Consider the following 26,816-nt stretch of genomic DNA (forward strand, 5'->3'; position numbering starts at 1 on the left):
AGTGTTACAACACCTACAGACAACACCTACAATCTGATACACGTAACACTTAACCGTATTTTTAATATACTGTGGAAACGAAACATTCAATTGGTATCAGAGCTTCCACTTGACGCTACTAAGTGAGATCCTGTTTTGTTTTGTTTTCAGAGTGAAAAGGAATTATGGAAGGATCAACAAATACTGTTTTTAGGCCTCCCGTGTTGGATGGATCAAACTATGCTTTGTGGAAAGTAAAGATGAAGGTCTTCATTAAATCCATTGATGAAAGAGCTTGGCAACGTGTACTTGACGGTTGGAGTCCACCAAAACTCGCGGATGCTGATGGAGACACACGACTTAAACCTGAAAGTACATGGACTGTGGATGAAGTGCAATCTTCAAACTATAATTCCAAGGCTCTCAATGCTATATTTTCATCCGTTGACACAAGGATGTTTAATTTAATCACCACTTGTGTATGCGCCAGAGATGCCTGGGAGATACTCCAGAAGCACTGTGAAGGATCTGCAAGTGTACGTAAAACTAGGCTAAGGATGGTGACAGCAAAGTTCGAAAGTTTGAGAATGGAGGACAAGGAGTCTATCCTTGAGTATGACTGCCGGCTAAGACAACTCTCAAATGAATCACATGGCCTAGGAGATCCCATACCGAATGAAAGATTGGTGAACAAGGTCCTAAGATCGCTTCCTGAGAGATTCAATGTCAAAGTCTGTGCCATTGAGGAATCTAAAGACACTTCTAACATCAATCTGGATGAACTCATGAGTTCCCTAAGAATTTTTGAAATGAATCTTGATCTGCAGAAAAAGGATAAAGGGAAGACAATAGCCTTTGAAGCCTCAACCGAATCATATGAAGAAATTCTTCAACTATCTAAAGAGGTGGACAAATCTGATTTAGGTGAAGAATCTATCTCTCTTTTTACTAAGAAATTCGGTGACTATTTGAAGACTATGAGAGAAAAGAAGAAAATTGGACAAAAGTCTGAGCTGCCCAATAACACCACATTTGCAAAATCACAGAAGTTTACTCCTATGAAAGGACAGTTTCGACCAAAGACCGAAGTGCAAATTCAATCTAATGTCAGAAACCTGGACTCGGTGCAATGCCGAGAGTGTTCGGGATATGGACACTATGCCAATGAGTGTGCCAATCGTCTTAGGAAAAACAAAGGCATGACTGTCACCCTGAGTGATGAAGAATCTGAAGATGATCAAGGGTCAAATGAATCTGAAAATCACACATCATTATCTACTGTGATCAAGGAGAAACGCTCAATGCAAATCAATCCCTTGGGTGTTGCCACAGGTGTTGCAATACCTGGTCGCAACACCTCTTCAAATCCTGTATGTCTCAATTCCACAACCCTTGATGAATCAAGTCAGTCTGAAAATCAGGTAGTAGATGATGATGAGATCACTCTAGAAAGTGTGCAGATGATGTACGAAGAATTATATGAAGACTGGATCAAAAGAACCAAAGTAAATACAATTCTCTCCAAAGAAAATGTTGAGCTAAAGTCACAAATTTCGCGACTTGAAGTAATCTTAAGCAAGAAAGATTTGGAGCTATGCAAAGTCAAAGAGGAACTTGGAGAAGCAACTCAGATTCTTGCCAAGATGAATTCAAGTACATCCAAACTTGACTCACTTTTGATGATTGGACAGAATGATAAGGCTGGACTTGGTTATCCGAATAGTCTGTTTGAAACTGGAGAATCTTCCAATACTAAGGGAAAACAAACTGTTTTTGTCAAAGGAAGTGTTGAAACTTCAAATGCTACACAAACTGAAAAGGGTGCTCCATCAAAAGGGCGAATGTCTATCAAGAAGTCTAAATCCAGAAAGCGTCACTTCATCTGTCACTACTGTTTTAGACCTGGTCACATCAAACCCTACTGTTTTAAACTTAGAGATGACTACAAAAGATGGGAATCTAAACAGGTGTTGCCACAGGTGTTGTACAACACTCGGCGCAACACTGCCAACCGGAAGCCATCGGTAAAAAAGGTTTGGGTACCAAAGACTAAGATTCAATGCTCTGTTATTTATACTTCATTAAAGACTAACATTGCAGGAATATGGTACTTTGATAGTGGCTGTTCACGCCACATGACAGGTTCTAAAGACCATTTGATTGACTATGTTGAACTGAAGGAGTGGTCATGTGACGTATGGTGGCGGTGCTAAAGGGAGAATTGTTGGCAAAGGAACCTTGAATGTTGATGGACTGCCTAATCTGCACAATGTCCTTTATGTAGAAGGGCTTAACTCAAACTTAATAAGCATAAGCCAACTTTGTGATGACGGTTTGCATGTTAAGTTTGATAAAGACAATTGTGAAGTGTTTGATAATTCTAATACTCGTATTTTGACAGGTATAAGGTCTGCTGATAATTGCTACCAACTTGGAGAAGACTTAGTATGCAATCATTCAAAGGTGAGCGAATTAAACTTGTGGCATCAAAAACTGGGACATGCAAACTTCAAGACATTAAAGAATCTTGGTAAGTATGATGCTGTGAGAGGTATGCCTAATTTATCTTCTGGAATTCCATATGTTTGTGGTGCATGTCAAAAGGGTAAGCAGACACGTGTTCCTCATCAAGTGTTGCAACACTTTGGGACAACACGGTGTCTTGAACTATTGCACATGGATCTTATGGGTCCAATGGAAGTGGAAAGTCTTGGAGGTAAGAAGTATTCATGTGTTTGTGTGGATGATTTCTCTCGCTTTACTTGGGTAATATTCCTTAGAGAAAAATCCGATACATTTGATGTTTTCAAGAAATTACATGCTAAGATTACTAATCTACACAATCTGAGGGTTGGTAAGATAAGGACCGATCATGGCAAAGAATTTGAAAATTCACACTTTACATCATTCTGTGAAAAGAAGGGGATAACTCATGAATTTTCTGCCCCTAAGACTCCTCAACAAAATGGAATAGCCGAAAGGAAGAATAGGACATTGCAAGAAATGGCTAGGGTCATGTTGAGCTCAAAGAACATTTCAAAAAGATTTTGGGCCGAGGCCCTAAACACAGCATGTCATATTTCAAATCGTGTGTACCTAAGGAGTGGTTCTACGATGACTTCCTATGAAATCATCATGGGAAAGAGGCCAAACCTAAAGTACTTTCATGTGTTTGGATGCGTATGATATGTTTTAAATGACCGTGACCATCTTGCAAAGTTTGATTCAAAAAGTGACAAGTGCTTATTCCTTGGCTATTCATCCAATAGTCGTGCATATCGTATGTACAATCTTAGAACAAGAACGACTATGGAATCTATTAACGTTGTTTTTGATGATCTTGCAGATCTAACAGGAAAAACAATTGAGGATGATGTTGATGAGCTACTGGACAAAGTTGAGTCACTGCCTAACACGGATGTTGTACCCGGTGTTGTAACACCTGCAACAACACCTGCATTGGCAGAATCACATGATGAACCAGGAGAGAATGCTTCAGATGATGATGATGTAACCAATGAAGGGACTGACATTCCTAGTAAGATCCAGAAAAATCATCCATCATCCCAGATCATTGGAGAAGCCTTTGGAGGAATGCAAACTAGAAGGAAGGAGAAAGTAGATTATCGAAAAATGATCGGACTAGTATGCACGACTTCCGTGTACTCTCAGGTAAGTCATTCTTGTTTTATTTCTCTCATTGAACCTAAAAATATCAGCGAAGCCTTAAAAGATGAATTTTGGGTCAATGCGATGCATGAAGAACTTGAACAATTTGTTAGGAATGATGTGTGGGATTTGGTTCGTAGACCTGATAATGTTAATGTTATTGGAACCAAGTGGATTTTTAAGAACAAAACTGATGAATCTGGAATTGTTGTGAGAAATAAAGCCAGATTAGTTGCTCAAGGGTATACACAAATTGAAGGGATTGATTTTGATGAGACATTTGCCCCTGTTGCCCGAATTGAATCAGTCCGCCTTTTACTTGCCATTGCTTGCTACATGGGCATAAAACTGTACCAAATGGATGTAAAAAGTGCTTTCTTGAATGGCATTTTGAATGAGGAAGCTTATGTAAGCCAACCTAAAGGATTTGAAGATCCACATCATCCGGACCACGTCTACAAGTTGAAAAAGGCATTGTATGGTCAGAAACAAGCTCCACGAGCATGGTATGGTAGGCTTACCGAATATCTGCTTGACTTAGGCTTCAAACGAGGTGAGGTTGACAAAACCCTTTTTATTAAAAAGTCGAAGCATGATATCCTTGTGTGTCAAATTTATGTGGATGACATCATTTTTGGTGCCTCTTCTCAAAAGCATGTTGATGATTTTGTGAAATGCATGTCTACCACATTTGAAATGAGCATGGTAGGAGAACTAAGTTTCTTTCTTGGATTGCAAATCAAACAAATGCATGATGGTATCTTTCTATGTCAATCCAAGTATGCTAAGAATTTGGTGAAGAAATTTTCTGCTGAGAACACTAAACATATGAAAACTCCAATGGGTTCGACTGAAAAATTGTCCAAAGACGATGTTGCCGCAGGTGTTGACAACACCCAGTACCGCAGCATCATAGGCAGTCTTCTTTACTTAAGTGCTAGTCGTCCTGATATCATGTTTAGTGTCTGTTTATGTGCTAGATACCAAGCTGATCCTAAAGTCACTCATTTAAAAGCTGTCAAAAGAATTTTGAGATATATTGCTGGGACAGTTGACTTAGGTCTATGGTATACCAAAGAAACAAACACCAATTTAGTGGGCTTTAGTGATGCTGACTGGGCTGGAAACCTAGATGATAGGAAAAGCACCACAGGTGGATGTTTTTATCTTGGTAACAACTTGGTGTCATGGTATAGTAGAAAACAAAATTGTGTGTCTTTGTCCACTGCTGAATCTGAATATGTTGCTGCTGCTAGTTGTTGCTCACAACTTTTGTGGATGAATCAAATGATTAAAGATTATGGATTCCTTAGTGACACCTTAATTATTTACTGTGACAACTCAAGTGCAATTGACATTTCAAAAAATCCAGTTCAACACTCTCGAACAAAACACATAGACATAAGACATCATTTTATTCGAGATTTAGTTGAGAAGGGTATAATTCGTATGGAATTTGTTGGAACTGAAAATCAACTGGCTGATATTTTTACAAAACCATTGGATTTTGAGAGATTTTCCAATCTTAGGAAGTCTCTCAGTTTGTGTGCACAATGATCACTCACGGATGTTGGCCTAGGGTGTGACAACACTCGTGGACAACACCTAACATGCATGTGCACTAGGACTTAGACATACTGCATTTGCATTCATACTGTTATATGATGTGTTATCACAATGTTGCATAATCTTCTGGTGCACTTACAATTTCTTGTTCCATTTAATCTTTAACACACTTGGACATGATTGATGATCTGTTTGAATCACAAAGTAGTTGAGGGATGATCATGTACTCCATGATATTGACCCATACGAAAGGTGACTTGAAAAGATTAAGTTAAAAAAAAAAATCAATTATGCATATGCTCTGTATCAGAAGAAAAGATGGGAAAAAGCTACCTAAAAGAGTCCAATGAAGACTGTGCTTTTAGTGTGGGAGCTACCTCTTCTGAATTTCATACAGAAGGTAAAATAGAAGAAATTGGAAAAAGCTACCTAGAGGAGTCCTAAAGAAGACCGTTCTTCTAGTGTGGGAGCTACCACTTCTATGATCAGAAAGTTGTTAAGTCACCAAGTGTGAAGAAAAAAATCAAAATTGTTTTTCTGGAATTGTGCGTGTTGTCAGAAGATGTTGCCAACATTTGTGACAACATTTCATTTGTGAACATATCTCATATTTGTTTTCATGTTTCTATTCTGTTACATTCTGTTATTAGGCATAAATAAGTCATGCATAAACATAACATTGTGAATATTGTTGGTCAAGAGGGTATGCGTATTTCAATAGAGAAAATTCGATGAAAATCCGGATTTTGCTAGAAATCCAATATTTGTGAGTTTTGATGGTTCAGTGGTGTTAATTCGATGTGTGCTTCAATTCTGGATTTTTTTTTAAATGATTCTTGACGCAATTATTCAGTAATTTTGGATAGTGATTACTCGCTAAAGCTGATTTTGTCTCTTATGAGAACTTAGTTTCTGACTATTGTCTGGCTATGGAGGTGGATGTCCATTCTAGACAAAAAGGGGGAGTGGATGCTGACGCTGCTGGTCCCAGTGGTGTAAACAAGGCAGATGATGAGGATGTTGATGAGGATGTTGCAAATGAGGCTGATGTTGCTGATGAGGATGTGGATACTGGAGCAGATGATGATGATGGCAGTAATGAGTGATGATAATAGTTGTTCGAAATGTATTATGATCTGCCCTGATTTGATTTGAATGTTATACATTGAATGTTGCAACATCTGTCACACAACATCTGTTTTTAACCACGCTTGTTTTCAGGGGGAGTCAACAGAAGTTGGCTGAAAGACTGGGTTGCTAACTCAGGGGGAGTAACTCAGGGGGAGTTGAACCATATAACCAACTGTGATTTGTTTTGTCCAGAAAGGCAAAAAGAGGGAGATTGAAAGGAATTTATTTCTTGATATTCCTTCTTGATATTCCTTCCTTATTTGAATATCTCTAGTATTTTGCCTTTCTAGATATAAGATTTATGATATAAATCTAGGGTTGATATGATACATGATATCTTTTAGAAGTGAAAATATCTCTAAGATGTGATATCATTGTTTAAAAGAGTTTGTTTCCTAATAAACTCTTTTTCCATGCTTAATAGGTTTTGCGAATAGATGATATATATAGAGATGAGATTTAATATTTTTGAGAGTGAGAGACGAAGCTGCTAGGAAGAATTTCTGAGTTCAAAGATATCTCGTGCCATCGTTATTGTGTTGCTGTGAAGTACTGTCAACATTTGAAGACAACACCTAATCACTGTTTTGATTAGTGTGCTGATTTCTGAAGATTTTTTACTTCTCAGTTGATGCATCCTTTGAGTTTTTGGTTATACGGTTTGTTAGAAGTATAAGATGCAATTTGTCACTCGCCTATATGAGGGAGTGTTTTCGTCTTTCACTAGTATTGGTTTTTTGTAAACTTACAAGTTTTTCTAGTGAATTGTTTTGCCCTGAGGCACCGCACAAGTACTTGGTACTTGTGCATAATTTACATCTTGTCTCGCATATTGTTTTTCAATTAAGTTATGTGTTAATGTGTTAAACTAAAATTTCCGCTGCATGTTGTCGTGAGTGTTACAACACCTACAGACAACACCTACAATCTGATACACGTAACACTTAACCGTATTTTTAATATACTGTGGAAACGAAACATTCAATTCTCTTCGTAGAACAGAAGACCCAAAATACGTGGTTTTGATTGATATACTCACATACTTATTTTCATATAAACAACAAGAAACATTATATAATATCAGAAAAATCAATTACCGCTAACAATACTAACCAAAACAAATAAAAAAATCATAACACAAACAACCTCGATAAGAAAAAAATGATAACTCAAAGTTTAAAAATAATTTATTTAGTACAATAACAAAAAAAATTGAAGTATATACGAGCAATAAAAAACATACATCACTCTCAAATTAAATATTAACTCATATTATTCACAATTTGTATAAATTTTTCAAATAAAGAGAAGACGTCTTATTAATGTCATCATTTTATAGATATTCATTCCACTTCTTTAAAAAAAATACAAATGAAAAATGGTGCCTTGAAATCATAATAAAACCATTTAGAAAAGCAGCCGTAAAAATATAATACAAAGTCACACGATTTTTCTTAAACTTTGAAAAATATTAGACTATTGACAAAATATATCTAGCAACAACAAAGCATGCGTTAACTTGTGATATAATTAAAATTTAGAATCATGCATAATCATTGAATTAGAACAAAATCGCATGCCAAAAATCTATTGGATATTATATATTTTAATAATTTATCCATATTTTTCGTTCACCAGAAGACTCTTAGACCTACCAAATTTTGTAGTTCACCTATTATTTTTTTAATAAATAATATTACAAAAATAATATAAGCAAGAACATAAAAACTCAAATTAAAATGTCTTTTATCAATCTAAGTAAAATAAATTGATTAGAGAATATAATAATCTCGTAAAAATTTTAAATATTGATTTATAGACAGAAGTTTGGAAATACATTTGCCCAATAAATAAAAAATATTATCCCTTGATATTCTGAGACATAAAGTAAAAATGAAGAAATTTTTTAATTTTTTAATATTTTCTAAGTCACTTCAAACTAAGTAATCTAAGCAAACAGAAAACATGCATTATGTGTTTAAAAATTAACAAAATATCTCAACAACAAAATTGAAAAATAACCATTTTTGTTGGATATTTGATTTTGTTTTATCTTTTCTTTGTGCAAACAAACAAATCACATAAACAATCCAAACACAATTACATGATCAATATAAATGACATATAACAATCAAAAATGTTAACGCTAGGGTAAAAAAACTCCGCTCATTGCAAGAACACAAAATGATCAAATGGTGCATATTATTTAGTAATATTTATTTAGCAGCATTTATAAAAAAATTGATTAAATAACTTAAAAACAGTGTTTGAAATCGCTTACAGACAAACATTTCTCTCAATCACATATCTCTATTGACGCATAAAGAGTCTGAAAATATGTTTATTCTAAATAGGAGAAAGAAATTTTGTATGACATTAATATTTATTAATAATTTATTTTTATTCAATCCGACTCATCTCTCTTTGTCTTCCTATTATTATTTGACGGCAATGTATAAATTTAAGTAATTAAATTTAAATTTAAAAGTAAATTAAAATAATAATTAGTTTTATTGAGTTAATACACTATTAATGATCTTATTAAATTCTAAGATAAAAAAAATGACTTAAATAACATCATTAACATGACAAATTGTAAAACAAAAAATAATATAATAGTAAGCTCACAAATGAAAGTCATATATTTAATAGATTAATAAATAATATATTATTTAGTAATATGTATTTAGCATCATATATTGAAAATTGATTAAATAACTTAAATGTTTGCAATGAAATCACTTACATACAAACATTTTCTCTCAATCACGTATTTTTGTTGATATATAAATCTAAATATATCTACATTCTAAATGGGAAAAAAATGTTTTATATGACCTTAATATTTATTAATGATTTAGTTTTATTCAATCACACTCATATCTATTCGTCTTCATATTATTACCTTAATGTTCGTAATATTAAAAATTTATTTAAATTTATAACATTATGATAGTGATTTTCTGTGAATTTGATGAAAAAGAAAACATGTATTAATGATTATTATTAAATGAAGGTAATGATATTTATGTAAATTCACAATTCACAATAGTAATATGTATTTAGCATCATATATTGAAAATTGATTAAATAACTTAAATGTTAATTTGCAATGAAATCACTTACATACCAACATTTTCTCTCAATCACGTATTTTTGTTGATATATAAGTAATCTAAATATATCTTCATTCTAAATGTGAAAAAAATATTTTATATGACCTTAATATTTATTAATAATTTAATTTTGTTTAAACACATTCATCTCTATTCGTCTTCCCATTATTACCTTAATGTTCGTAATATTAAAAATTTATTTAAATTTATAACATTATGATAGTGATTTTCTGTGAATTTGATGAGAAAGAAAACATGTATTAATGATTATTATTAAATGAAGATAATGATATTTATGTAAATTCATAATTCACATTCATATATTTATATTTGTATTAGTATTAGTATATAGAAGATTAGTACAGATTAACAATTTATTTAATTAAATTTATAACATTATGATAGTGATTTTTTGTGAATTAGTATAGATTAACAATGTATTTAAATTTATTACATTATGATAGTGATTTTTTTGTGAATTTGATGTCAATGTAAATATTAAAGTAAATAATTTTAAATTTAAAAATAAAAATATATTAATGATTATTATTAAATGAATATATGAAAAACAAACAAAAAATAAACATGTATTTATGATAGTGATTTTCTTGAAAAAGTGAGTGAAAGAGTAATAAATAATAATTAGTCAGTTGATTAATAATAATTAACTAATTATATAAAAGGAAGACAAATTAAATTTATAACATTATGATAGTGATTTTTTGTGAATTAGTATAGATTAACAATTTATTTAAATTTATAACATTATGATAGTGATTTTTTGTGAATTTGATGTCAATGTAAATATTAAAGTAAATAATTTTAAAATTAAAAATAAAAATATATTAATGATTATGATTATTGTTAAATGAGTAGATGAAAAAATAAATAAATAAATAAACATGTATTTATAATAGTGATTTTCTTGAAAAAGTGAGTGAAAGAGTAATAAATAATAATTAATCAATGAATTAATAATAATAATTAACTAATTACATAAAAGGATGACAAAATGTTATTAGAATACAATTTTAATGGGGACAATTGAGGAAATTCACAATTCAATCCATATATTTATATAGATAGAAACTAATCTTATTTTTGAGTTTGAATTGTACCTGCCGGAGTCCTATATCAATGAATATCTTTTAAGCTGCTGCAGGCGACGGAAATGGGCTGAAACCGAAGCTTGTTAAAAACCTTCTCTTATATTCATTTTTTTATTGGTTGAATAAAAATGCATTTTGTCGATGTGGACGCTTATTAAAATTAAGGCATGTTATTAGTATTTGCTATAGTCAAATAATGATAAAAAAAAAAAAAAGAACTTTCGGGAAATGATGTAAAGAATGAGGATTTAAATTAAAAACGTTTTTTCTTCAAAAAAAAAAAAATTAAACATGCTTTCAAATTAAAATGGAGGATGTAATTTATTAAGTTTCTCTCTATCCGCCAAAAAAATTAAAAATAACTTGAAATAGAAATGGAGTGTGTGTGATTTAATTAAGCCGATCTGATATATATATATATATATATGTATATATAAATTTTTGTATAGAATTAGAGTATATTAGGCCATAGTGTGGTGGGTGTGAAATAAATTTCGTGGTAACACTGTTATGTGCATTATTTGAAAAAATAATTATAACTGAAAACGGTGATTTTTCTAAATATTCCTATTATACCCTCCTTGGAACGTTTCTTTTACCGCACCATTTCCCTTCAAAAGCTGCGATCGGTTTACGTCTACATTATATTGGAAGAATTTGGTAGAAATCCACTCAAAATTAGAAGCATTTTCTTGGAAGAAGCAGTGGCATGTAATTCTCTCTGTTGTAATTCTTTTTTTTTTTTAATTGAAATGGTAAATTTGTAGCAAGTTTTTTGAGAATTTTAGACCGTATGTTTTTCAATTGGTACATTTTTTTAAAGAGAAATGAGTTTGCTGACTGATTCATAGAAGTAAAAGGAGCAGATCGTATTCGATACTTCTGGTGAAGATTGATTGAAGCTATTGGCATTTCACATGATATTGATTCTGTTGCATTGGGCTAGTTATGGGAACATTGTGACGTTATTGGTTCTAGTCATATTTTCTATATTCGCCAAGAAATAAGACTAACTGAAGATTTTGAACTGACATCTTCTAATTCAGTTGCTGGGTAATCTTCAATTTGCTTCATTAACTAAGATTTGTGTGATGTTTGCATCCTTGTGTTTTTTCCTACTGGGATATTGGAAATAATAGCCTCGGTAAAATAACTTCCTAATTTTGTTTGCTAATACATTTACGTTTTTGGTGGCAGCCTGACAGGCATTCCGTAACTTCGTTGTTTAATAGATCATGGATGCCAGGGATATAAAATCAGAGGTTCTAGCTCTACAGAAATTGTATGGTCTTCTTAAAAGCGATGGAGATGGTACGGCAAATCCAGCCTCTAATATGGTATGCTCTCACGCATTTTTTTCGTCATTCATGTTTTTCTTTTCTTTTTTCTCTGCCAATACTCCAGACTCTATCTCCTGAAGTTGTGAGCTCTTATACTTGTCTTTGAAAGTTTATGTTGAAACTTTTATTGTTCTTTGCATAAAATGATGTTTTCTTATCGCGCTGCGGCAACTGCTAGTTATATATTTCTGAATCCAAATGTATCTGTTAGATATATAGTGGTAGAGTTAGTTAGTCAAGTTGACAGCTGTACAATAGCTGTCAACATAGCAGTTAAGAATGCTTATTAGATAGAAGCTCAATATACGAAAGTTCTACTTCTTCATAATTCAGTTTTTGTTTTCCTCTGTAAAAAACTCCTTTTGAGATTTCTGTTCAATTCAATTGATTATCTCCATCAATGGAGATTTATGATGATTTGAGTTGAATCTTAACAGTATCCTTGGGATTTATTCAGAAAATTACAATTCTTGGTTGGTTTTTCTGCAAATATATTTGTTGTACTAGAACATGCATAAGAACTTCTCCATTGATATATCAGAACCATGGACGAGGTTTCAGTTCATGTGACTAGAATTGTGGTCTCAATAATTTTTAGCATCTTAGAATCCAGGCTTGTTCTGACATGTTATAGTTATTACAACTGTCAGGACTTTTGTTAAAAACGACACCAAGTTCATAAGATCCTTCCATATTCTTATTTGTTATTATTATTTTTTGAACAGTTGGATGATCATGCACGCCTTATTTTAAAGCATATTTTGGATTCAGCAACTCAGAGGGCACTCGAGGTGTATTCCGAGGTAATTTCCTGTATTTCTTTCACTTAATGATGTATTCTTGTGCTTTCTTTTGGCTTGGATTTCAAGGAAAACTTTTCATGGAATTGGATCCATAATTAATTTGCGCCAATTACTCGTCCTCTGACTCCGAGTTTGATTCAATGTCATAAATACTTGCCGGTCGAGTGGGAGTATTAAGGACACCATGTGCCTCTCATCTGCAGCAAACAGATAACACCATTAAGGAGCATTCTTCTCGACTCCATATGGCTAGAGAAGTGGATCAGAATTACAGAAATGACCTGGGATCTGACAAAGAAAGAAAGGTGGATGGTATAGATTTCAAATTATGGAACGACCAAAGAATTGTTCGACAAAGGAGTCGAGTAGATTCCATAGAGCATCAACACCTTGTGCTGATGCAACTGGACCTGAATTTATAAAGAAACGTTGCAGGGTTTGTCAGCGAAGCACCGTAAAGCAAATGGTAACAAATGATGATACTGCTAGATATACAGACATATCAACTTATCCACTGCATGAGGTGAACAATCACTCTGATCATGTTCCTTGGAACATCGGGCAAGAAACTGGATCTATAACGCGTTACAAGGCAAATGAGTCTAAGACTGACAAGAGAAGGCAGATAGGACCTTTTGTGAGTAACTTGAGTGGTGTTGGATCCACGGGATTTTCACCAGGCACTGTGGTCCCAGACATTGCCGCAGTTTGTAAATCTAACTTTGAAGCCATATACAAGAGTGAGGAAGCTGTCTCTATATCCAAAGAAGCTTCGGAAGCAATTGAGCAGCTTGAATCATGTATCTCAAATTTGAAAATAGGATCAGATCATGTGCACCTGTTCAGGGAATTTTCTGGTCAACATGAAAATGTAGATAGCAATGACGTAGTATATAAGCTTACAAGTCAAAGTGCTCAGAGCCCTCTAAACTACCCATTGCATCAGAGCTACGGTGTGTCAACAGAAGTGATAAATCAGTCTTTGGCGAAACCAACAAAAGGCATGTTCTGCGATTCAAATAGTCATTTTTCCAGGAGTGGAGGGACCTATGAAATGAGAGAGTCAAATGAAGAGCCTAAGATGCCTATTCATGGTCAAAATATGAAGACAAATTATAGACAAAATCGAGTCAGGAAACAGGAGAACGACTCATAATGATTTTGGGCCTAATGTATGGAATGTTGGTGTTGCAGCTGATCACGAAATATCTCCTTGGCCTTCCAAATGTGAGAAGTCTCTGAGTGAAGAATTTACTTTTTTTGCATCTTTATTGTTACAAATCTTGAAAGAATGATAAAATGTAAATTTGGACATCTATTAAAATTATCAGATATAATTTTTCTAGGTTAGCTTGGATTTATGAATTTTAAATCTATAAATTTTAAATATATTCAAATGTATTTTTTTATTTAAATATTTGTTTTTTATCAATTATATTTTGTATTATTAATGTTGATTGTGAATTTAAGGTTTAATCTATTGTGTTATTGTAAAACAACAAGACTATAATCAAAATAACTGAATGAAAATTTATCAACCCAAATACAATTTAAGGCGTTTATGCATTATAGTAAATATTAAAGCACACAATTTTGAGTAGTATAATAACAAAAAAAAAAACTAAAATTAGCCAAGATTTTGAGCAAATTATTTGTTAATAAAATCTAAATTACTGCCAAAAAATCCAATAAAATGCAGGTTTTTATCCTTGTTGAATTTGAGTTCTCTTGTGATATAAGATATCGACACATTTGACGGTATTTCTTGTTGAGAATCACATTTTTGCAGTGGCTAAATATTTTTGGGTATCCATAGTATTTTCAAATTGACGCAAATTGGGTATGAACACGAGATTATATCATATCATCGTCACCAAGTTGCACATTTTTGTGATAGAAATGAACAGAGAACAATACATGAAAACTACAGGAGGTTAAAGTAATTGGTAACAGCTATAGTTTATTCAATTATTTATATTTTTTGAGTACGCAAGTCACTGTTACTTTTTGTGGAAAATGAGTGATAGTTTTTTTTTTTAAAACTGAATGACAAATCTAAAAAACTTTGTGAGTGGGAATATTACTTAATTAAAGGAGTGAAAATCTCATTGGAATGCTTAAATTTGTAGCTAGAACCTACAAATTTCGTTTAATTAACTAGAAATCACTCTTATATACGATCTATAGTTAAATCTTGATGAATTGTTTTTTGCATTTACCTTTCATGTATTTAATAATGTGTTTGACACTTGCATGTTATAATATAATTTCCACATGATAAGACAGATATGTGCTAAATACATTATATACATGAGAGGTGAACACAAAAATCCCGTATCTTTTCTATTACTCCGTAGTATGTTAATTGTCAACTTCAGTTAGATAGTGTTCTGTAGGTTTCTGCAGCCAAGTGGGGAAGAACAAGGCTGGTGATGATCCAAGAAATAAGCCGCTGCATATGATCGTAATGTTTGAATCCAATGCCTGATTACTTACTTAAAAGACTTCCAATATATTGGATCCCAGCATGCAAGTTGATATGTGGGTATATGGATATAAAAACACTTTAAAAATCAACTTTACCTAGGACCCGAGACTTGCTGTGACAAGATAAAGATTTCAGTGTTTATAGAAGAGTTACATCAGTACAATTTCGGTTCAGTAAGACCTTATATTCACAGATTTGGTTTTGCACAACGAAAGTCATGGAATTTCGTTGCTCATTATCATCTTTTCTATTACTCTGTAGTATGTTAATTGCCTAAAGGCATCCAGCCTTCTAACATGCCAACCACATCAGCCATTCAAGGCCTCAATTTTGGTTCTAACTTGCAGTGACTGACAACTGTGTCGCGACACCCTTTTCACTGATTATTTTTCTACCAGTAGCTCTATATCTTAAAGAGTATGACAGACAACCGTTGGGCATAATACACATGGTCAAGACACATGATGCCTTTAGTAACGTGCTCAATCAGGAGGCTCTCATTGTCAAGTTTCAGCATATACTTCTGGCCACAGAATTTTATCAACTGTTTTCTAAGAGTTGCTGCATCGGCCCTTGGTCCCCTAACTCCAATCAAGATGTAAACAACATAGCGGATATAGTCAATCTTCCTAGTCTTATTTGGGCCACTTAAAGCTACTATCAGGAACTGCATTACGTGAAACCAACAGATCCTGAATCCTCCAGAGCAGAGCTAAAGTGAAAACAGGTACTTAACTAAATAAAAACTAATTGTCTTTTACAAGTTAATGAAATAGGAACATCACATATTTGATTTGTAAAAAACAATAAACATACAGAAATTACTCTGAGTTAGCAATTAGCATATGAATAACGATATTTAAAATGTAAATCCATAATATGGAGACCAAGAGTAGACGTCGTCCTTAAGTGGTCCTTGATGGAGGATGGCCTGTGTACGGGAATCCTTCACCTGAAAGTGGGTCGGGGTAAAAACAACAATGACATTATTAGTGGTACATAGTTGGGAAACAGATAACAAGTTTTTGTGCATTGATGGTACACAAAGAGCATTAGGAAAGTCAAAGGATGAAGAGTTGTAAGGTGGAGAAAGAGAACCAGTGTGTGTTATTTGCAAACCTGCTCCATTACCAACTACTACATCATCAGACCCAGTATAAGGAGAGTGAAGAGAAAGGTTTGCAAGATCTGTGGTCACGTGTCAGATGAAGCTGAGGGATGGGCGCCAGCATTGGCTTGAGGACTAGCATTTGACATCTTCGAGGGATTTTGCAATGGTGCAGAATTTTGCCACTGAAGGTATTTTAGAGTGGGACATCTCTTGGCAGAGTGTCCTTGCTCGTCACACAATTGACAGCGCCAGAAAGTGAAGATGCAAGTGGTACATTAAGGAAATGGAAGATAAAAGCTGGAAAGGCCATGTTTGCTTTGAAGACAACATTGGAGGAGGATGTATTAGAGCATATTCGAAATGCCAATACTCCCAGTGAAGCTTGGGATATATTGGCTAAGTTATATATATATATATATATATATATATATATATATATATATATATATATATATATATTGTCGTTTGCATTCAGAATCCCAGAAAGAAGAACCGAGAGCATTTCTAGGGAAAGTGTTAAGCTTTTATATACTAAACCTCAATTTGCGAAAGATCTGTCTATCCGATTTTGAATCCGGATACAGTACCGTGGTCCTCTCGTCGATAGCTACAACTGGACGTAAGTTTTCTTATGTTTTGATATGATTTGAAAATATGATATTGAAAGAATCAGATGTGATTGATATATGTTGTTCTTGATATATTAAACATCGTATAATCGAAATCGGATTGAAGAATAGATACTGGATGGAATTGTTATGACTTATCAGATTTGATTTGTTTGAGATTATATAGATTTGGTATAAGATTATGTTTATCGATCGATTATGAGCTGAGATTGATATATGTTGATATTTGTATTGCTGGGTATATCGAGATTGTGCAGTTATGCCGTTGAAACAGAATTAGATTGAGTTCTGATTATATCCAGTATTGATTGAGTTGTGTATTGATATTATACTTCTCGATATTGTAATTGCCAAATTGAGTATTGACAGACTTTGAGTTCGAAACTTCGACAGAGTCAGATCGACAGAAAGAAAGGTATAAATCAATGTTAACCGGGAGATTAACTTGAGTCAGATTGGACTCTAGTTTCCCTAAACCACATACTTTCCTTTTTGCTTTGATGTTTGTGATTCCTGAGATTGATGTGCTTTGTCTATTGATTTATAGCAGAGCATATATTGAGTCATGGACTGATGTGCCTAGTCTTTGACTGATTGTTTTCATACGTTCGTCTTCTTATCTGAGTATGTTTATTCTATTGATGTATAGAAAAACAGTGTATAGCAGATAGCTATTGAGTGAGAGTCACTGACAGAGGGGCTAAATTGTGACAGATTACTAATTAGTCACTGGCCCATTGCACATTGTCAGAATAAGATTGGCTGAAGTGCCAAGTCTTTGACAGATGTGCCAAGACACTGGACGTTTGGTATATCGATGTGCTTAAGAGATAGAACAGTCCTTATTGCTGATTATTTGATATAGAGCAGACCAAAGTCAAGAATAGGAACGTACCGCCACCGCGAACGGGAGAGTAGGTGGGAGATTTGTTACGTTCTTATTCAGATCGAGATCCCTAGATGATAGATGAGTCGAGTCTGAGAGATCGAGTCAAGAGTTTGATTTACATATTTGTATTGATTCATGTTTCGTATATTACGATTCATGTGTTTATTACAGTTTTATATCGATTCATGTTTTTAGATTATGATACATGTATTGATATCTGTTTCATGCTGTTATATATGTTTTTATATGATTGCATGTATACATGTTTATACTGGGATTTATTCTCACCGGAGTTATCCGGCTGTTGTCGTGTTTGTATGTGTGCATGACAACAGGTGGGACATGATCATGGTCAAGAAGATGATGAGAGATCGATATTAGAGTGGTGATTCTGGACTTTGATGTAGATAGGTTTCAGCACTGAATATGTAGTAGTTGAACCTTAGCTTAGTTTGAATGTATGTTGTACAAGACTTGTACTTATATACTGGTATGTATATTAGATTGATTCCATTACGTTCCGCATTTTAAAGAAAAAAAAAGTTATGACCCTAATTACTTGATTAGTATATTGATACTCATGATAATTAAAAAGATGATTAGCGTCCGGGTCCCCACAAAAATATTACAAAAAATTAGAAGTGAAGCCCGTGTTTTTTAAATTGTGAAGTAAAAAATAATGTTTTACTTCACCGGTGTTATTACCGAAGTTGATTGGTATATACTACTTCATAATTAATAATCGTCGAAGTAACCAGTGACGAAATAAAAACCAAAAATTCTACTAGTGTTTGCACTTTGAATCATGTCTCTTACGTCCTCAGCCGTGAACAATTTGACAATATATCTAGCTTCATAGGCAATGTCTGTGACAGTTATATTACAAACCTTTCGAGTTCCCGAATCACTCCCTTCTGTTCTGCCTCTCCATATCACTGGATAATGTTGGAACATAATTTCAATTAACGGGTTTATATGTTAATAATTATGTATTGATTACTGTCAAATAAAGTTAGCCCATAAAAGTTATCTAAACAAGGCTTGGGCTTTAATATATATGGTATAGGGTGAACCTTTGATGTGTAGAGACTAAGTAGACTTTTTTATTTGAATGATGAGCTCAAATAGAAAATGTAATCTATAAATAAGAGATTATGGTTTTCAGGTTACACACGAAGTCATTCTACACCATATTCTATCAATAGTTAGAAAGCGTATTTAAAAGATTTTCAACGTAAATCGTGTTGATCTGGAAGGTCAATCAATGCAGATCTGCAAGATTAACAATGATTATTGAAACGACCCTAACTTCTAATTCATTTTAATTTACACTAGTTTTTTTTTTAAAGTCATGCATAATTATTTCATCATAAGTAAACTAGCATAAATAATCAAATAACCAAACTCCATATCATCCATAATCATTCATGCGAAATAAGTAAAATAAGCATTAAAAGTCTAACATTTAACTCCATAATTTCTAGCATCTTAACAATCTATAAATAAAACGGTAATCATAAATTCATTTAATGTCTTTAGCATATGCGGAATTTATAGGTCCTCGGGTATGCACTGCGCCTTTCGGATAACTCGATAGTCCGCACCTCACGACTCAACATCATCATTACCTGCAACCATTCAACCCTAGTGAGTCTAATGACTCAGCATGCCCAAACCTCACATAACAAGTACATAAATATACAATCACATGCATAAAAATTACTTTTACTGAAAATAGATTTTTCATGCAAACGTGAAACCTTTAAAACATGAAACCTTTGAAATCATGCTTAAATATGAACATTTTCCCTTTATAATTATCCTTTTTTATGTGAAGTCCGATCCTCGAAAGTGACAATTTTTATTCGATTGATCAATCTATAAACCATAGTACTAGGCCGCCGGGTTCAACATCCATGTTTTCGACGATCCCACCGACTATCATAAACATAACTTCACCGTTCACGTTTTCAACGGATCCGTTATCATTGAGATTCCCGCCCACGTTTTCGACGGTTCACTCCCTTTCGTTATTGCAAGTTCACCGTTCTCGTTTTCAACGGATCCCTTACTACTTTTCGTCACGATCAATTCACATTCCTCAAAAATATTTCTCTTTACCTTTTAATTTTATAAAACATTCATGACTTTCCATATTCTTTAAAATTCCCAACAATGGCTCATATCATTCGTTTACATCGAAATTGCTAACAATAGCAAATACACGCAAATACGTTAAAACTTCTAAAAATAGCATATACCATGCATATACTTTAAAACTTCTAAAAATAACATTTAACATAATTTGGAATTGTTTTAGGAAGTTGCAAACCGCCCTCGTTTTTCTCGAACCGACCGCACATGTTTTAACGCTATACGTACCCGGACGACCCTAGACATTGACTCAAGAAGACAACTCGATTTTAAAACTTTAAAAATACCAAAAAATATCCAGTATCTTGCTGGAAATTTAATCTTAGGACCTACGTTTCAAAAACGACTCAATTCTCTTACCGTATGAATCGTTTACCACCGTTTTCGTGTTTTCGGTAAAACAAATGACCAAACTACCCTCGCGACTCGAACCAACCCGAGACCAGAACTTTATTAACATCCTAAGACACAATTTAAGCTGCTGGAAGTCCCCAAACCCAAGCCAAAACCGAAACAAGGATTTAGAATTTAACCTAGGCTCACTTCGCTCCTATTTTGACCCGTTTGGGCAATTTACGACCCCAAACGGACCACGGCTCGAAACGACCTCGAACTAGGCCCTAGACCCCTTCCTTAGACACTAAATAAGACCATGATAAAGCCCTTTTTTTACACAGACCAGACGCTCAACACACCAACCTCCCCACAACAGCCGCGTGCCGAATGCATCTTCAAGTGCAGAATTGGAACAAAGGCTCCAGCGGCTATGGCTGCCCTTGGTTCGACTTTTGGCTCACACTACCCCTCACCAGGACCCTAAGACACGTCCCCAGCCCCTAGTCCAGCCATTAAACCAATCCCTTAGCCCTATGAACCCCAACGTCCCGAAACAAGCCAACTTGCACGCCCTATGCAGTCACGGCCGCTGTGCTTCCCCAGCTCGTTCCAGCCCCTGCTGAACCACTCCTAGACCGTCTTAGGACCCTAAACAAACCTTCCATACCATGGCTAGGGTCCCATGCAGCCCCCATGGCTCAAGGAACCCAAAGCCCGAACCCTTCCCCCTTCTCGGCCTCATACGATCGTGTGCAGGGATAGCAGCCCCATGCGGTGGTTTGGCTCATCTATTGTCCTTACAAACATCTTCCTAATCGTCTAGACCAGCCCTTGGAACCCTCGGTTTGCATCCTTCCCATCAACAATTTAATAAACATCAAAAATCTTTTATGAAAACATGAGATGCACATATAGGAAATTGAAAACCATTATCCTTATAAACTTTACACACAAAATCATAATACATGCAATAATATGGATTGAATGGTGCATAAATAAAGGTTGAAAACACGCCTTATTCATTTATTCTTACGATATACGATCGACGGCGCGACGAGAGACGAACGAGTATAAATTTCTCCTTCCTTCCTCTCCCTATGGTTCGGCCACCTCTAGGAGTCCTAGTGTGTGTTTTTGTGTGTGAGTGTGTGCTGCCAAGGTGAGTGGCGTGAGGTTTATGGGGAGGGGTAGGGTAGGACTCTATTTAATTAGTTAAAAGTGGGCTTAAATTTGGGGCCCTAATTATTTAATTAAATATTTGCTAATCTAGGTCTAATTAAAAAAATTACTTAAATACTTAATTTTTTTCCATTAAAAAAGCCCCAACAATATTAAGAAAATATTTGGTGCCACTCTTTTCTAGTTTCGTAAACCTGAAACTTCTTATTTTCTCACGAAATTTTGCTACCGATTAAGTTTGTCCCTTACTATAAATAAATTTTCCGCTTTTCTAATTTGGATTACTAAGTCCCAAGTTTCTAAAAATAGAAACATTATCAAAATCGTCCTCGATTCTCTCGCCTTTTGCCGTACATCGCGTATTCGACTGTAGAAAGTTCACATTCATAACATTCGAGCAACTAATCATTAAATCATGCCAATATTTAAACATGCTCCTAGACCACTCATTTAAATAAATTCAAATGAATTTTCATGCATGCATGTGGTTAATGTGTTTTGGTTTTCGAACGTTACAATTATGATTCTGGTACAAATGTTGGATAACATGTTATGCAAATTCCATCAATGTCTGAATAACACATAATGACATTAATAAATAAATTATATAATGGAATCCGAAACTAGAAAACATCCAATTCATTTAATTTAGACATTTTTATTGTTTATTTTTAATTTCCAAAAATGGATTTAGTGGAACTCGAATTTTACATAAATTGAATTAATGAAGATTTTAACATTATATCTGTTGGTTTTCTTTAAAAAAAAAATCAAAGTGCATTAATGTTATTTCTTATTTCATTAACTTATACTTACACCGAAGTCGAAGTAATATGGATGAACAATATAAATTACATGTGTTTAAACGTTCAAAAAATTAGATTGAATTAATGAAAATTTTAACATTGTATTCATTTTTAAAAAAAAAAATCAATTTGTATGTATATGCAATCTTTTAAAAAAATTCGTTAACTTATATTCACCAATATTGTAACTACATATAAATTCTTCGAGTTTAGGCGTTCAGTTACTTTTGGCTTTTGGGCCATTTTTTAGTGTTAAAGTATTGACAAATTTTAATTTTATTCTGTACATGAAGTATACCAAAATTTTTGCTACAATTCTGAATAAATTCACTCACTAAATATCAATGCGATCGACATTTAAATATGTAAGTTAATGTTGCGTTTGAATTGATAGATTCCAAATTCAAAGATTTCAAATACATTTTTGTTGTTTAGAGATGTAAAACCGTAAATTTCAAATTCATATTTATATGTTTTATGTTAATTATGATAAATTTCATGTTTATCCAATAATTATCTCATTTGAAATCATTAACATGTAAATAAATAAAATGCGAACTAAATATTTAATTTATTATTTTATTATATAATCAATAAAACTATAATCAAAATTCATCTACCAAATACACCCTAAGCTAACCGTTGAAATAGAAGTATGTACGTGTTCATTAGATATTAGTGGGAAAATTAGACACAAGTCTATTACCAATTTTATAACACTTTAATTTAATAATTCAGGGTTAACTGTACCACACCTAGATGAAAAGTCTAAAAAGCATAGAACCTCCTAAAAATATTAATAGCTAATATATCTTCTATTTTTTTTAAATCATTAATATTTAACTCATGTGTTAAAAAAATTGTAGCACATTTACCTAATTTGTAATGGGTTTCATGAATGAATTTTAAAACACAAGATTTTAATATGATTTTTTAAATATAATTTTTACAAAGAGGTGTTGATTTAATTTGCTTTAATAATTAATAGATAAATTCTATGTATCTATGTAAAATATTTAGGGAAAAATTTGTAAAATAACTCCGATCAACTAAATATATATGAAGATATCATTTTTTTAATTAAATAGATTATCGAAATTAAAAAACAAAATACCCCAAAATTTAGCCTATTAAAATTTGAAATTAGTTACAATTTTTTTTTTCAGATTAAATTAATTTTTCAGTGCTCGTTTTTTTATTTTTTATTGTAAGAAATTTCTCAACCCCTTTCTTCAATAAAACCCAAGACCTAAGAGAAACAGATCAAAAGCAAAGCTGAACGCAGTTGCTGTCAACAATCCCCTCTCCCGGTTGAAAATACTTGTTACAGAGTAAGGTTAAGAGTAGAACCCTTTGTTCATTGATTTCCTTTTTGCGATTTGAGCCACTGTCGCAAGTTTCAATTTTGATGGGTTATGATTGATTGAAAGTTTTATCCTTTTTGCATTTTCCTTGTGGTGCCCTGAGCTCTGTTAAATGCATCGTAGTGTGATTGTGTTTTGCCGCAGAGCACTCAGAAGTAGAGCCACGGTTTTATCTCCAAATCACCGCCACTACGTGTTGCTTCATCCTCAATTGACAAATGCAGTCAACCTAAGAAATAATCGTGGGTTTTTTCTATCAAGAGCATTTAGCACTTCTACTTATTATAGGCAAGTGCCTGACCCGAATGACCCGGCCTCCTTGATGAAGGAGGACGGTGTTGCAGTTTGTTCTCAAATGTGGATTGAAAACTTCAGAGAACCCGAGAAAACTATTACCAATTTGACGAATTATTTGAGGAGATTTGAATTGTGGGTTTTGGCGTACCAAAAGGTTTGTGCTGATGAGATGGGTGCGTACATGCCACGAAGTTCCATCACACGCGCTGCTCTGGAGGATTTGTTGGCTCTACGTAATGCAGTTCTTGATAGTAAATTCAAGTGGGGAGCTAGGTTAGAGTTTTTCGTTAAGTCACCAAAGGATAAGACAGAATATGAGTCTTTGTCGAAGAGGAAGATCAAGGCAATCTTGACAACTACGCAGCCAGCTGCTTTTCAAGATAGGATTGTCCAAGAGGTATTATTCATGATTTTGGAGCCAGTTTATGAGGCTAGGTTCTCGCAAAAGTCATTTGCGTTTCGGCCAGGCAGGAATGCCCAAACAGTTCTGAGGGTGATTAGGCGGAACTTTGCAGGGTACTTGTGGTATATAAAGGGGGATTTGAGTACAGTGTTGGATGGAATGAAAATTGGTATGGTTATTAGTGCTTTAATGAGGGACGTTAGGGATAAGAAAGTGGTTGATTTGATAAAGGCAGCGCTGACCACGCCTGTTATCACTAGTAAGATTGATGATGGGGAGAAGAAAAAGAAGACTAAAAGAAAGTATCAAAAAAAGAAAGTTCTGGCAGAAGATGAGCCGAAGCCTGATCCGTATTGGTTGATAACCTTCTTTGGGTTTGCACCAGAGGAGGCCGAAATACTTCCTTCATGGGGCCATTGTGGAATCCTAAGTCCTCTTTTGGCTAACATATGCCTGGATGAATTGGACCGTTGGATGGAAGGTAAAATTAAAGAATTTTATAGACCATCTACCAGAGATGTCATATGGAACTCTCCTGATGGGGATGCAGAACAAGGCAATACGTCTTGGCCGGAATTTGTGCCAACAAGTGGCCCAGATAAGACTCGGAAGATTGACTACATCCGCTATGGTGGTCACATTTTGATTGGAGTCAGGGGACCGAGGGCCGATGCAGCAACTCTTAGAAAGCAGTTGATAGAATTCTGTGACCAGAAGTATATGCTGAAACTTGACAACGAGAGCCTCCCGATTGAGCACATTACTAAAGGCATCATGTTTCTTGACCATGTATTATGCCGAAGGGTTGTCTATCCTACTCTAAGATATACGGCTACTGGTGGAAAAATAATCAGTGAGAAGGGTGTCGGGACACTGTTGTCAGTCACTGCAAGCTTGAAGCAGTGCATCAAACAGTTTAGGAAGCTGAACTTTCTGAAGGGAGATAGGGATCCAGATCCACAACCTTGCTTTAGAATGTTTCATGCTACCCAGGCTCACACAAACGCTCAGATGAACAAGTTCTTGACCACAATGGCTGAGTGGTATCGATATGCAGACAATAGGAAGAAAATCGTTAATTTTTGCTCTTACATCCTTAGAGGTTCACTTGCAAAGCTCTATGCTGCTAAGTACAAGCTAAGGTCACGAGCAAAGGTTTACAAGATTGGTTCTCGGAATTTGAGTCGCCCTTTGAAGGAAAAGAAAGGGCAGTCGCCTGAGTACCATAATTTACTGAGAATGGGTCTTGTGGAATCAATTGATGGGCTTCAATACACCCGAATGTCTCTTGTACCAGAGGCTGACTATACCCCATTTCCAGCTAACTGGAGGCCAGATCACGAGAAAGCATTGCTCGAATTTATTGGGCTTGAAAACTCTCAAACTCTTGATGAGCAACGTGACTGCCTTAAAGAACAAGGTCTGATTTCACCTCAAGATTACATTTCGATGCTAGTATGGAATTATAAAAAGAATGCAATTTCTGTGGACAATCTTTCCTTTACCCGAATCAGTGAGAATGAACTGAACAATGAAGAGGCTTTATTGTCGGATTCAAATGATGAATCAAATGAAAGAATGGACAATGAAGAACAAAAAGTAGAAAGGATCCATGTTGCACAAATGTAAGGTCATTAAGTCAGTTTTTTCCCATTCGAGGGTAATTATTCTTTCTAGTTCTTTATGTACTGCAGAATAGTTTGTAAGAGAATTATATAATTCAAGCAACACTCGTACTTCGTTCATGATAGAAGGGTTAGATGAACAGTGGTTTTCTCTCGATAAAATATGTTAAATAGTAATGCAACTTGGATATTATACTTGTATTGAAATCCTAACTTTGTATTATTCAAACTCGAATGTTTATGGGACACACAGATTATCTCAATAGTAAGATATTCGATGTTACTTATAATATGTTCATTCTGAACACTTAACTTCTTCCTCGGTTCAAATTTCCAATCTAAGAACAACCTTAGAGATTAGGCGGTTCATCTATGAACCTCTGTGTTCCAACCAGCCAAATTTTTTCAACAACTTTGTACTTGAGTTGGTTGAATATAATTTGTTTGCAAGCATTGCCAAACCGAAAATAATTAGATTTGTTGCCAGATTTTTAAACAACTTGGTCATGGTTGACCGCCTGATTATGAAAGGATTTTGTAGCTTGTGATCTGCGCTTTTTTTTTGCCCAATATGGTCCGTGTTGACGCAGGACAAATAATGGCACTGGCTCGACCACGAGGGCCAAACTTTCGCAGGCGCCACTTCAAAGCACAATAACCTTCTTATCTCCTTCTACGCTTCATTTAGTTTTTCTTGGAGCTTCGAGAGCTGCACAAAAAGTGATGGATTAGATTTTCTGCAAAAAAAGCACAATTTTACGTAAATTTGAGTCATTTTGTACGCAACATACATAAAATAAAATAAAAACCATTTCTCCTCTA

The 26,816-nt window shown here is 34.2% G+C and overlaps 2 protein-coding genes across 2 annotated transcripts; both read left to right on the forward strand.

Moving 5' to 3' along the window:
- The first annotated feature begins 164 nt into the window (after nt 1-164).
- LOC140822199 (uncharacterized) lies at nt 165-6,320 on the forward strand. Its single transcript, XM_073182936.1, has 6 exons — nt 165-2,086; nt 2,160-2,311; nt 2,381-2,530; nt 3,326-4,353; nt 4,429-4,801; nt 6,097-6,320. Exons 1-6 carry the CDS (start codon nt 165-167, stop codon nt 6,318-6,320), a joined length of 3,849 nt encoding a protein of 1,282 aa, XP_073039037.1.
- Nucleotides 6,321-23,526: 17,206 nt separating this feature from the next.
- Nucleotides 23,527-26,652, forward strand: LOC140821946 (nuclear intron maturase 2, mitochondrial-like). Its single transcript, XM_073182630.1, has 2 exons — nt 23,527-25,999; nt 26,585-26,652. Exon 1 carries the CDS (start codon nt 23,782-23,784, stop codon nt 25,996-25,998), a length of 2,217 nt encoding a protein of 738 aa, XP_073038731.1. The 5' UTR covers nt 23,527-23,781; the 3' UTR covers nt 25,999; nt 26,585-26,652.
- The last annotated feature ends 164 nt before the right edge of the window (nt 26,653-26,816 follow it).

The sequence above is a fragment of the Primulina eburnea genome, unplaced genomic scaffold (assembly GCF_022965805.1).
Source record: "Primulina eburnea isolate SZY01 unplaced genomic scaffold, ASM2296580v1 ctg739_ERROPOS11973397, whole genome shotgun sequence".
NCBI lineage: Eukaryota > Viridiplantae > Streptophyta > Magnoliopsida > Lamiales > Gesneriaceae > Primulina > Primulina eburnea.